This window comes from Aethalodelphis obliquidens, unplaced genomic scaffold (genome assembly GCF_003676395.1).
Source record: "Aethalodelphis obliquidens isolate GAN/ISIS:26980383/991018 unplaced genomic scaffold, ASM367639v1 scaffold51, whole genome shotgun sequence".
Taxonomy (NCBI): Eukaryota; Metazoa; Chordata; class Mammalia; order Artiodactyla; family Delphinidae; genus Aethalodelphis; species Aethalodelphis obliquidens.
This window is the reverse complement of record NW_020837995.1, coordinates 9,858,036-9,871,058: the sequence shown is the minus strand read 5'-3', so window position 1 is coordinate 9,871,058 and position 13,023 is coordinate 9,858,036. Positions and strand designations below refer to the sequence as shown.

General features: G+C 50.3%; 1 protein-coding gene across 3 annotated transcripts in view; it reads left to right on the top strand.

Moving 5' to 3' along the window:
- VPS39 (VPS39 subunit of HOPS complex) overlaps nt 1–11,374 on the top strand; it is a 46,692-nt gene extending 35,318 nt beyond the window's left edge. For all 3 annotated transcript variants that reach the window (XM_027084017.1, XM_027084019.1, XM_027084020.1), the window contains 13 exons: nt 1,433–1,576; nt 2,034–2,175; nt 2,836–2,922; nt 3,251–3,324; nt 3,651–3,749; nt 4,378–4,495; nt 4,992–5,120; nt 6,163–6,265; nt 6,488–6,533; nt 7,444–7,593; nt 7,759–7,893; nt 8,150–8,241; nt 9,316–11,374. In XM_027084017.1, the coding sequence (XP_026939818.1) occupies nt 1,433–1,576; nt 2,034–2,175; nt 2,836–2,922; nt 3,251–3,324; nt 3,651–3,749; nt 4,378–4,495; nt 4,992–5,120; nt 6,163–6,265; nt 6,488–6,533; nt 7,444–7,593; nt 7,759–7,893; nt 8,150–8,241; nt 9,316–9,391 (1,395 nt within the window). In that variant the 3' untranslated portion in view covers nt 9,392–11,374. The remainder of the gene's footprint in view (nt 1–1,432; nt 1,577–2,033; nt 2,176–2,835; nt 2,923–3,250; nt 3,325–3,650; nt 3,750–4,377; nt 4,496–4,991; nt 5,121–6,162; nt 6,266–6,487; nt 6,534–7,443; nt 7,594–7,758; nt 7,894–8,149; nt 8,242–9,315) is intronic.
- The last annotated feature ends 1,649 nt before the right edge of the window (nt 11,375–13,023 follow it).

Genomic DNA, 13,023 nt, shown 5'->3' with positions numbered 1-13,023 from the left:
GCACTAAAACTAATGTCTCCATTGAAGCCTCTGAACCCTACACTTCTGTGCAGAAGGTTATTATTTATTTCCTGTTCACCCACTCAGAGTCAGAGAACTTACTAAATTTTTTCCCAGAAGTGTTCTGCTGACCTTTGTAAGGGGTCCTCTGGATGGGCATGAGAAATATTGCTAGGAAAATTGTAAGCCAGCTTCCCATCACCTGCTTCTGGGTCAGTGGGTGTCCCACAGGTCCAGTCAGGCATCCATTGCTTTGGCACTTCCTTGACATTGGGTTCCAGGGTGGCTGACAGCACACAAACTTGCCTCTGTCTGCATACTGCACACCCCATGAGCCAAGTGAAAAAAGGTTCCCAGGGCAGAAAGTCTCCCAAGCGTGTGGCATCACAGAAGACCCTCTATTTTCAACATCTTAGCTTTAGGGGACTTCAAGCATACATTTTTCCCTGGCCTTCTCCACTGAGCTTGGAATATGTGGAGGTAACTGACATGAGCATTGTGCCACAGAGTTGGTAGAACAAATAAGACCATGGGCGTGTCAGACACAAAATAGTACAAACTGGATGATTCCGTTTATATAAAGTTCGAGAACAGGGGAAAAGTAATCTCTAGTGATAGAAATCAGATCAGTGGGGGTAGAGGGTGGGTGAGATTCTTTGGGAAGAGCACAAGGGAACTTTCAGGGGTAACAGAAATGTTTCGTTTTTTGATTGGGATGGTGGTTACATGCATGTATATATCTGTCAAAACGCATATGATAGTATACTTTTTTTTTTTTTTTTTTTTGTGGTACGCGGGCCTCTCACTGTTGTGGCCTCTCCCGTTGCCGGAGCATAGGCTCCAGACGCACAGGCTCCGCAGCCATGGCTCACGGGCCCAGCTGCTCTGTGGCATGTGGGATCTTCCCGGACCGGGGCACGAACCCGTGTCCCCTGCATCGGCAGGCGGACTCTCAACCACTGCGCCACCAGGGAAGCCCCTGATAGTATACTTTTAAGGGGTACATTTTATTGTATGTAACTTATACCTCAATAAAGTTGATTTAAAAAAAGAAAAGAACAGGGGCTTTGGAATCAGACCCTAATTTGAAATCTGCCTCTGCCAGTTAGGAGGTATCTAATATCTGTGCCTTAGGTTCTTCACTTATAAAATGGGGCTAATATTGCCTGCATTTGTTTTAGGTTTACAATAGGATAATATATAAAGTGCTTGGCATAGTGCCTGGTCTGTAGTAAATACTCAGTAGATAATTGTCTTTGTGTCTGGTGATTTGGTGGTCATCTATTTTGATCCCTGATAAAAATTGAATGCTAATGTGGGATCAGGGTGGGTAGGTGTGAGCTGATTTAGACGTATTTGGAATTGCCTAGTAGCTCGGGTGATAAAGAAAGATTGAGTCCTGGCCTTGACCCCGCATTTTTGGCCTTGGCAGAAACGAAGCCAATTGGTCAAGAAGCTGAATGACTCTGATCACCAGTCTAGCACCTCCCCGCTCATGGAAGGCACTCCTACCATCAAATCCAAGAAGAAGCTGCTGCAAATCATTGACACCACCCTGCTCAAGTGCTACCTCCATGTGAGTCCTCCAGCACTCGGGTCCCCACAGTCCCCTACTCTGGGGTCCCTGCCCCTGGTAAGAGTGAAGCCTTTGATGACAGGAACCAGCTACTCTTGGCCTGACGTCTGTGAGCTTCTTGGAATTGAGGGGATACGGCGAGATGTTGACCCAGAATCTTACAGTGGGCTGGTCTTCTCTGCTAAGATGGGGGTTAGTGCTACGAGGTGAACAGGGACAGTATCTCCCCAAAGAAAATTTCCCCTTTCTTTACCCTCCCTCTCCCAAAAAAACCCTTGAAACATGTTGTTTGAAAGAGCATAAATGCTTTACTGTACTACCTGTAGTCCTGGCAAAGGGTTGTTTGCTCTCTCTTGCTTGTCACAGCCCTGGTGTTTCAGCCTGAAGCAGGCCGAGGCTGGGGAAGGGGCGGGCTCCCCAGGAAGCAGCTTCTGCTGAAATCCTGCCTCCTCTGCAGACGAACGTGGCCCTGGTGGCCCCCTTGCTGCGCCTGGAGAACAACCACTGCCACATCGAAGAGAGCGAGCACGTGCTGAAGAAGGCTCACAAGTACAGCGAACTGATCATCCTGTACGAGAAGAAGGGGCTGCATGAGAAAGGTGACTGGAGGAGAGGTTTCTTTGGTTGGGAGAATCTCTTGTATTTTGACTGAGGTGTTGTTACCGAATCAGGTCCGGCTGCTCCCCGCTCGAAAATCAATACACGAGAGAGAGACAAATGTTGGTAAGAAAGGAAAGTTGCTTTTACTGAGAGTGCTGGCAGTCTGGGGAGATGGTGGACTCAGTGTGCCCCAAAAGCCCCCTCTGAAGATTCTGCTCAACAAAGGGAAAAAGGGAAGTAATCTCAGTTAATCATTGAGATAGGGGCCGTCCCCCACTGTGTGCAGGCCTGTTGCCTTCGCGTGATTTTTCTTTAGATGCTATCTTGTTCACACAGTTTGTTCACAAGATTACTGAAGGGGAAGCTAGGGAGGAGATCTGGCCCTCTTTTAATTACTTATTCTTCATTTCTACTTCTTTGATCTATGGAAAGAACCAGCGAGTTAAGCAAAGTATTGTGTGATCACAAGATTCGAAAGGTGTGCTAGGGCTACAGATAAGCAGAGCATGTAGGTGCCCAGTTTAAGGTTAGTGCCAAGACAAAGGGGCCTCCTGCAGAGACCTCTTTCCTGCCAAAAACTGCTTACAGTGTGATGACTTTCCAAGGAGATACACCTTCTGGAAGGGGTTCATGACCTTATTCTTGGGCTTCGTGGCCAGCTCTGCAGGTGCTGGTGGACCAGTCCAAGAAAGCGAATTCCCCTCTGAAAGGCCATGAGAGGACAGTGCAATACCTGCAACATCTGGGTAAGTCCAGCTTGTGGAAGGGGTGCAGGGAGAGGATGGTGCAAGTGGACCTGACCTCTCTCCCTTTCTGATTCCGACTGGTCATTCCCCTCCCTCCCTCATGTTCACCCAGCTGGGTTCCTCTGACTGGGGTGAAAGTCTCCCTGGTGATGGAACCATGACAGCTCCTTGGTGTGTAGCCAGCTCGGTAGGCCCAAGCAGCCCTGAGTGACTGGTGCTTGGACAGAGCTATCTTCTCCGGAAGATAAATCCTGGGCAACCTGGGCATCTGCCTTCCCGGTCCTATGGGCAGGGTGGGTGGGCTTCATCTGCTGACTTTTCCCTCTAGGCACAGAAAACCTGCATTTGATTTTCTCCTACTCAGTGTGGGTGCTGAGAGACTTTCCAGAGGATGGGCTGAAGGTAGGTCACGGAGCCCCTTGGATTTATCTGGCACCACGGTTGGTCCTGATTCTACTTCAGACGGCAGTGGATGGAGGGGGAGGAAGGATTCATGCAGTTCTCTGGCGTTTCAAAGACTGGGAAACATGGAACAGCAATGAGTGGAATGAAAAGAGCCTGGTGCAGATGCCAGGACACCTGCGACCTAGTCTGTCCCATAGTAACTGGCCACAGATGCCCTTCCCATACAGCGTCTGTCCCCTTGACCCTACGCTTGTGCGCATGTGCGTTTGGAAGAATTGCCATCAGGTGGTTCTGCTGCTAGAACTCAGGTTTTGTTCCAACAGATATTTACTGAGGACCTCCCAGAGGTGGAGTCTCTGCCGCGAGACCGAGTGCTTGGCTTCTTAGTGGAGAATTTTAAGGGTCTGGCAATTCCATATCTGGTAAGGTATTTTTTTGATCTGAACTAAAAGGCTTCAAACCCAGGATCCAGGACTGCATGAGTCAGTGATCAGCCAGTTCAGATTAGGGTTTGTGTCCCTTGGGGATTGGAAGGAATGTAAGGAATGTAAGATCCTCTGAAGACAGAGATCCCAGTAGACCAAGCTGGAGATGGCACTTTTTTTTTTTTTTTTTTTTTTGAGATGGCACTTTTTGATGCTACCTTCTAAAGATGACGTGCAGAGGGATAAAAGAGAAGGATGCTGGAGAAAAACATTTCAAAGCCACATTTGTACAGCCAGACTCAACTGTGACCGAAGGACAACAAATCAGTCCTAAGTACCAGAATGCAAATACTCAACCTTCATTACATGGGCTGATTTGGAGGATTATGAGACAGAGTTTATAAAGGAGCTTTGATTGGAAATCAAGACAATAATTCCTGATACTGCTGGGTTGTACTGTGAAATTTCCCAGTGGTTTTAGAAGAGCTATCCCTTGGTAATATTTGTGGCCTAATTAGGGGACAATCTGGATGGGACCTCTTGGGCCTTAAAAATGTGAGGGAGCCTGGGCAATGGGCTGGGTCACAGCATAGAGGGTACCAGGCAGACCTGTATCTTGCCTCAGGAACACGTCATCCACGTTTGGGAGGAGACGGGCTCTCGGTTCCACAACTGCCTGATCCAGCTGTACTGTGAGAAGGTGCAAGGTCTGATGAAGGAGTATCTCCTGTCCTTCCCTGCAGGTACCAGTTCTTGGAAAGCGGGGTGGCCCCAGGCCTTAGAGGAGAGCTGGACCTGAGGGTGTCATGGGTGGTTTAGGGAAGAAGACCTTCTCTGCAGGCCCAGGTGGGCAGGAAGTACCTCAGAGGAGCCAGGGCAGCTAAGTGACCCCGCAGGTGAGACTCAGGGGCTGGTGCCTGGATCTGGGCACCTCTTAGCTCCCCTGGGCATCACCCCTGGTGGTGGGGAAGGAGCAGATCTGTCCGCAGAGTGACGCCTGTGCTGATAAGAAACAGGTTTGTGTAGCAGGGTGCTTCTCTACGCAGCTTGGTTTCTTTTCTTCTTTCCTCAAGCTGATGTTTTGGGGCCATGTAGAGACCATAAGCTAAGAGAAGGCCAACTGGAAACCACCACAGAGGCCCTTTCTGATTATTGAATCCCGTCCCTCTCGTCTTTCTTAATGACCCCACATTGCTGCCCGACAGTATCCTTTCATGCTGAGCGTGGTTTTCCTTAAAGGCAAAGCTCCAGTCCCTGCTGGTGAGGAAGAAGGAGAGCTGGGAGAATACCGACGGAAGCTCCTTAAGTTCTTGGAAATTTCTAGCTACTATGACCCAGGCCGGCTCATCTGTGATTTTCCTTTTGATGGTGAGTGTCTGGCTTAGGTCCAGAGCCACTTTAGCAGAAGGGTAATGCAAACACGGATCTTTCCCTTTTACCAGTTCCCCAGCCCTCCAAAAGGTTGGGCCTGGGAAAAACCACATGTTTCAGGCCTGTGCTCCTGTTCTGTCCCCTCTGAAGGCTCAGTTTTGTTTGAGAGGAGTCTCTTTTGGGTATGAACCACATGCTAATTTTTATTTATTCATTTATTTTTGGCTGCGTTGAGGCTTCATCGCTGCACACGGGCTTTCTCTAGTTGCGGCGAGCGGGGGCTACTCTTCGTTGCGGTGCGCAGGCTTCTCATTGCAGTGGCTTCTCTTGTTGCAGAGCATGGGCTCTAGGCGTATGGGCTTCAGTAGTTGTGGCACATGGGCTCAGTAGTTGTGGCTCGTGGGCCCTAGAGCGCAGGCTCAGTAGCTGTGGCACATGGGCTTAGTCACTCCGCGGCATGTGGGATCTTCCCGGACCAGGGCTTGAACCCGTGTCCTCTGCATTGGCAAGCGGATTCTTAACCACTGTGCCACTAGGGAAGCCCCACCACATGCTAACTGATGGCCAGGTTGAAGCTGTTTCTTGGTTCAGTACATATTCTTGGCCAAGTTCATTGGTTAGCACTTTTTATAATCTGGCATAATGTCTAATTATACATCAGACAGACGTATGTCTGAAAAAAGACACACGTCTGTCTGATGTACAAGCTCCATGAGAGCAGAGACCAGGTGTCTGTTTACCTAGCTGAAGTGCCTGGTACATTGTAGGTGCTTATTATGCACTTGGTTGATCATCAAGTGTTGTTGCCCCATTTGTAAGCAGTCACAAAAAAGATGGGATAAAGTACCTCCTAAAATAGCTCCCTCCCCTCTTCCCTTTTAAAAATTTTAGTAATTTTCTCCTTGAAAAAACCCCAAGTAATAAAAATACTTTTTCCCCTTTTATATTTCCCCAATATCCATTCCTCTAATAGCTTAGCCCCTGGCCTTGGGCTTGCCTAATGGGGATGATGGTTACTTAAACACCTTTTTCCCCACAGGCCTCTTAGAAGAGCGTGCTCTCCTGCTGGGACGCATGGGGAAACACGAACAAGCTCTCTTCATCTATGTCCACATCCTGAAGGATACGAGAATGGCTGAAGAGTACGTTGACCCTGTCATCCCACCTCGCAAGGGTCTAAAAGAGGCCCCCCAGAGAGATGAGAGGCGTGAGAGGCTAAGAAAGCCACCCCTCCACCCTTCAGCAGGAGCGAGAATCACCTCGTGTGCTGGCTCCCGATTTTGCTGTCGTTAGGCTGCTCACGCAGGCAGCATCGATGCGCTGTCTCTAGATGTGGCCTTATCTGACCACTTTCTCCCTTGCAGGTACTGCCACAAACATTATGACCAAAATAAAGATGGCAACAAAGATGTAAGTAGTGACCCTGGCCCCAGGGAGCACGGGTGCATTGCACTGTCCCTCTTAGCATAGCTAACCCCTCTGGTTTGGCCACAGGTGACCCTGGTATGAATTGCTAAGATAAGACAGGTCATGGGTCAATGTGCTGATTGGTTTTGCACGTGCGTGTTGAGGTAGAGGCAGCGTGACCATGATCCTGGTTTGCTTGGGATGGTTCTGGCTTACATCTGTCGTCGTCCGTGTGATTATTCGTAGCACCCCTGCCCCTTTACTCTCGAAAGAATCCCGACTTGTGTAATAAATTTATGTGGTCAGCCTGTTGAGAAGGAACATCTGATGGTTCTGGTAAGGTGCACACGTGTGCTCTGTCTAGATTGCACATGGATCTGTCAATGTACAAAGACGTTTCTGGTGGCCATGACTGGGGGTAGGGGTGCTACTGGAATCTAGGAGGTAGAGGCCAGAGTTGCTATTAAACAGTGCACAGCACAGACCCAGCAAAGAATTATTCGGCCCAGAGTATTGAGTGCTGAGGCTGAGAAACTCTGTGGTACGGGTACCAGTAGGAGATGCAGCATCTCATCTTGGGTAATCCTCACCTGCTAATACGTGGCAGGGTCTCAGCCTTCGAAGCCAAAGGAAATGAGGGATCTCTTTGAGTCGTTTTGTTAACAGTGTAATGCAAAACAAATACAAGGCATTTGATTTTTTTTCTCTCAGGGAGAACACGATCTTTAATTTTTGACATCTTCAGTTGACTGACTTTACGAAATTTTTTAAAAGGTGAAAAATGATGGGTTTTAAATGCTCCGTGACAGCTGTTCCTATAGACCAACCCTCTTGCCTTTAGGTGTGGTCACACTGGGGGTTCTGGGAGGGTTGCTGCCAGCCTGACATGCGTGGCTTGTTGTGTATGAGACAGGTGTATCTGTCCCTGCTCCGGATGTACCTGTCCCCACCCAGCGTTCACTGCTTGGGGCCAATCAAGCTGGAACTGCTCGAGCCACAAGCCAACCTCCAAGCTGCCCTGCAGGTCCTCGAGCTGCACCACGGCAAACTGGATACCACCAAGGTCAGGAGTTCTTCTCGGGGAGACGGAGGGCGCATGAGGACAGCATGGAATGAGAAGAGGGGCCAGAGGAGGGACTGGGGTTCGAGGGCTCCGTGACATCAGGCATTTCCTCAGTCGCACTCGTGTCCTGCCTCACCCTATTCCCTTCTCTCTTCCCGTCCCCAGGCCATCAACCTTCTGCCAGCGAACACTCAGATTAACGATATACGCATCTTTCTGGAAAAGGTCTTGGAAGAGAATGCACAAAGGAAACGGTTCAATCAAGTGCTCAAGAACCTTCTCCATGCAGAGTTCCTGAGGGTATGAGCCTTTCAGACATGAGGGCAGGCGTGTACTTTTCAGTGTGAGACAGTTACCTCGTTCCCTGTAGATAAAGGCAGAGCTTTATGCTTTTGAACTCTAGTTCAAGCTGATCGGTAACCAAGTGGGCATTTAAATGCAGGTGTTTCAATTAGGGGAGTCTCTGTGGGCTGGGAAATGAGACAGCGCCGGCCCTTCCTTCTGTTCTAAATACCTGCTGGACATTGGGACTTTCCCCCAATCTCTCTGCTCCCAGGTCCAGGAAGAGCGGATTTTACACCAGCAGGTGAAGTGCATCATCACAGAGGAGAAGGTGTGCATGGTGTGTAAGAAGAAGATTGGGAACAGGTGAGCCTCATCCACAGCTATGCACTGTTGGCTCTGATGCGGGTCACACTCAGGATGGATTTAAATGTCCCTCACACTCAGGATGGATTTAAATGTCCCTGTGCCCCTTAGCCAAAGAGGAAAGTGCAGCTGCAGACTATCTGGGCCGCTTTTAGTTCTTGAGCCTCCAGAGGGCAGGCCACGTTGTCTGACGGGGGTGTGGAGGGGGGTTGAGAATTTAAAGGCCTGAAATGTATGGCATGGAGCTCTTGACTCCTTGCCCATAAAGCCCTTCCCCTCTGGCAGCTAAACATTGTGACGTAGCCAGCGGGCGTGTGAGAGCTGTATGTGGGCAGGAAGTCCTTATCTTTTAAGGATACACCTCTGAAGGAAGAAAAAGGTCTTTCCACCTGCTGCCTCATGACTTGAGTAAAATCCTGAGGCAGCATCATTCTGTTTTCAGGCATATACTCCAGTCAGTTCCCTTTCCTTCAAAGAAGAATGATTTGTGCTTTTTCTTATATGGCTGGAAGAACCCTTTTCTTTAGAAAGACTCGCTGTCCTTTGTTAAAATTAGCCCAAGGGACTTCCCGGGTGGCGCAGTGGTTAAGACTCCGCACTCCCAGTGCAGGGGGTCCAGGTTTGATCCCTGGTCAGGGAACTAGAGCCCACATGCATGCTGCTACTAAGAGTTCACATGCCGCAACTAAGGAGGCCACCTGCTGCAACTAAGACCTGGTGCAACCAAATAAATAAACAAATATTAAAAAAAAAAAAAATTAGCCCAAAACTTGTTCTGATGAGCAGTCGGCTCTCAGCCGCTGCTGAGCCAGGCTGGGGTACTGCCCCATCTGCCTGTGCTTGCACATTGATGACAGTAAGAAATATCCCCATGCGCTCAAATGGCGTGGACCTCATCCTCTGTTCGGATATTTGCCAGAGATGGTGGCTACGTAAGTCCAGAGATGCCAGGCTGTTCTTTGTGGTTAGGGTGGGCGGCTTCTGGAATGGCACCCGGTAAGGTGCCTTTTCCAGTAAGAAGTGGTCTTCTCTTAGAGGCAGTCCTCACTCCCAGGTCATTTTCCTTCCCTGCAGTGCATTTGCAAGATACCCCAATGGGGTGGTCGTGCACTATTTCTGCTCCAAAGAGGTCAACCCGGCTGACACCTGAGCCCAGCAAGCCGAAGACTGAGCAGCGGACAACTCGGCTATCCCAGAGGCGGGGAGAGCCCCGGCCTGGGGAATCGGGGGCTGCTGCCACCACCAGGAGTCTCCCCATTTGGACACTACTGGCTACCTTGTGCCGTGGAACATCTCTGAACCAGTGAGACTTGTGTTCTGGCGTTGCCAGACTTTTAATAGAAAAAACACTTAGTTACACCTTATATACCATTATGTTGCAGGCAATTCCGGAGAATTTTATACCTGCTTGGACAGGAGGAGACGGGGAAGGGCACCATCCTGTCTTTGCATTCCAATCACCCGAATAAGGAAACTGTCTCAAGTGTTTGCAACCCTGGGGTTGTTTATTCCAAGTTTTCTATTAAGATACATGCAGGACTTCACAGGAGCCCTCAGCTCGGCTGCCTGAAGTCCTGGAGTACCAGAGCTCCTCTGGCTGCAAAGGCCAAATGGCCCGTCCTCTAGGTAATGCTGGTCACTTTATAGTCACTGACCCTGTGTCCCCCCACCAGTCTCCCCACTCGGATCTTTATTTTTCAGTCTCCTTCACTTTCTACTTATTTTCTTCCTTTATCTCACCCCCCAACTTCTCCACCCAGACTTTCTCTCCTATTTTCCTGACACCGGGAATAACTAGTATTTTAAACAAGGTAAAATGAGAAGCAAGAGGAAGTCCCAGTTTCTAGGAATACATTGCTCGATTGTCAGGTGTGTTGTAAATAGATCCTCCCTGGACTGTATGCACTGTGCCTGGAAGCTTAGGAGAGCCTCATTCTCGGTCCCTCGGGCCGAGTGTGACGGCTGCTCTAAGGGTGGGCTGCCCTGGGTATGTGACCTCTTGGCAGGTGTCCGCAGAGGCCCCTGCTCCTGGTTCATCCACCAGCCACCCAGGGCAGGTTGGTTTAGGCTTTCTGAGCAGCGTGCTTTGTGCTCTGGGCACCTTTCTCTTCCCAGCCAGTGTCATCCGCCTACCTTACACCTTGGCCTGGCCATTGTTCTCCAGCTTTGTTTTGCAGGGGTTGGAGGATGGCTCTGGGTTATGGTAGGTAGGTGGATCTCTGCTGCACTCAGAGAACGATCAGATCAGGAACTGACACTGACGTGATGTAGGGCGTGCTTGTGAGGTGCTCGGGGACAGCCGAGAGTCGGCCGAGCTGCTGGCAGCAGGAGTTTGTGACATAACTCCCCGCCAGATCCGCTGAGCACTTGTTTGTGTTCGGGGGAGACCCTGCCTCCCACGGGGCTCTAGAGCCCACAGGAGGGGTGCCTAGCACTGCAGGCTGAGGACACAGGGACAGCGGCCCTGCATCCTGTCATCCTGGGGATTTTGTAGATGCACCGTCTTGTTACCCCAGTGTTTCTAACAGCAATGAGGGTATGTGCCAGCACCCGATACTGACACTGTTCTAGTGGCCTGTCCTTGACATGAGATCCTTTCTAAACCCCAGCACCGTGCTATCTGGGGCCTGTGTTGTAGCCTGACTTGCTGGTGTAGATGAGGGTCCTCCCAGGCACGCTCTCTGCGGAGGGTCTGAAGGGACGGAGTGAGGGCCGTCAGCATCGCTCACAGAGGCAGACCACAGAGGCAGCCGAGCAGCGCTTCACAAGATCCGTGTCCCACTGGCCACGCCCCCACTAAGATGCAGTGCTTCCCCGGGGCCCTGTTTGCAGTGGCTTGGACTGAGCTTCCGCTGGGAGCAGCCGCAGAAACGGGCCCCGCCCCGCGCGCCCTGCCTTCCCCGCCTGCAGTGTGTGTATCTCCCTACCTGTGTGGCACACGTGTTTGAAGCAGTAGAATGAAGAATGTGTGTTTCCTTCCCTTCTGGAATACATAAACGACCCAGTTTTCCTGAACTCCATTCTCCTTCCCTGGACTCTCTGCCCTCCGTGGAGGTGTGGAGAAGGCTGGAGATGAAAGCTCTGTAGTGAGGACGACGAAGATCTCTCATAATAAACATCATGAAGTACGAAACCAAGCCTGTCTGGGTCTCTTTTTCCCCCTTTCCTGTGGGATTTGGTGAAAATAACAATGAGACGTTAATAATCGAGAAGACTAATTCAATTAGTGACTGAGAAAAAAAGTCAGTATAACACTGCTGTCTTGATGTGTGCCGTCCAGTACAGCTAGCGTGTAGCTGATATTGACAGCACAGATACAGAACATTTCCAGCATCACAAAGTGCTAGTAGACACTGCAACTCTAGCTGATCCAAACTACTTGCCCTTTGCTTCACATATTAGGGCCTTGTGCCTCTTCCTCTTCCTGCAGCTCATAATGACTGAGACAGGCAGGAAAGATGTTGACTTGGTGGGATTAAGGGACCTAGGGATGTTTGAGAAGTGGAGAAGTGTTGGTCCACTTTGGCCAGCTCCAAAAAGGCAATCTGGTCCTTCTGTGTCCCTCTCTGGAGCCGTCTCTGGCCATCCTGAGTTTTTCCTGGGGATGAAAAAACGTCTGGGACTAAGAGGTATGACTTTCTTGAGGCATGGGTCCGATGACTTCCAGGAGAGAGTGTGGTACAGCCCAGAAAGCACTCTAATCAGTCAGGGGTCCTGGACGCCAGGCCTGGCTCTGCCCCCAGCTAGCTCCGTGCCCCTCCCTCAGGCTGCCCTGCTGTGGCTCCGTGGGCCTCCACATTGTGCATACAGGTCACTTAGAGGCTGGAACTGGCACTTCTGAGACCCCAGCACAGGTCTTGGCCTCATGCTCCAAATTAAGCAAAAACAGGCCCTCCCCCTTGGGACTTTGCCAGCAGCAGTTCTGGGAATTTCTGGTCTGAACTTGCCTGCAGAGTTCATTTCAGAGTTGAATCACCTCATTTTGGAATGTCATCTTTTCAGTCTCCCAACTTGGTCACTGGGGAGGAGAGTGGAGACGATTGGGTCTTGGTTGAGGAAAAGAAATGTATCTCCCAACAGCTCACTGCCCTAGAGATCCTTTCTTCCAGAAACTTTGCCTGTCTTGGCCACCTAGGTGGCTGCGGTCTGCAGAAAAGGGAGCATTACACACCACCTGCAGCCTAAGGCTCACGATGGTCAAAGGGGACCCTCTAAAGCCTTTATCTCTAGTAGCTTAAGGACAGGCAGGCCGGTTTTTACCTGCCCTTATCGATACCACCTGACCATATCCCTACTTCTGTTCCTGGACCATCCAGGTATTTCCGCGGATTCAGGAAGGGGTCCTGGTTAGAAGCCACAGCGGGGAATCACGAGTCTGAATTTCTTCAGGATACAGTTGGGCCCTCCTCACCTTTGGACCAGGGCCTAGCGCAGTGTCTGGCACACAGCAGCCTCTCAGTGTTTGGGGAACAAATGAGAGAGGCCCTGAGGGATTAGAAACACCTTTGAGTCCAGATGAAACACTGTGGGGAATCAGAGATTTCCATGTTTCTGCTTAAGAGCTGTGGGGGAGGTGGGATTTGAAAGGTGTTAGTTTGAGTCTCTTCTGATAGCTGGGGGAACCTAGGCCCCTGATGCAGCACTTTGTGGCTCTGCTGTTCCCTGGACCACCTGTGTCTGCATCATCTAAAAGGCTTGATGGAAGTACGAACACCTGGATTCTAGCCACACCCTATAAATCAAATCGTCTGGGGAGTAAGGCGCAGGCATCTATTTTCCATA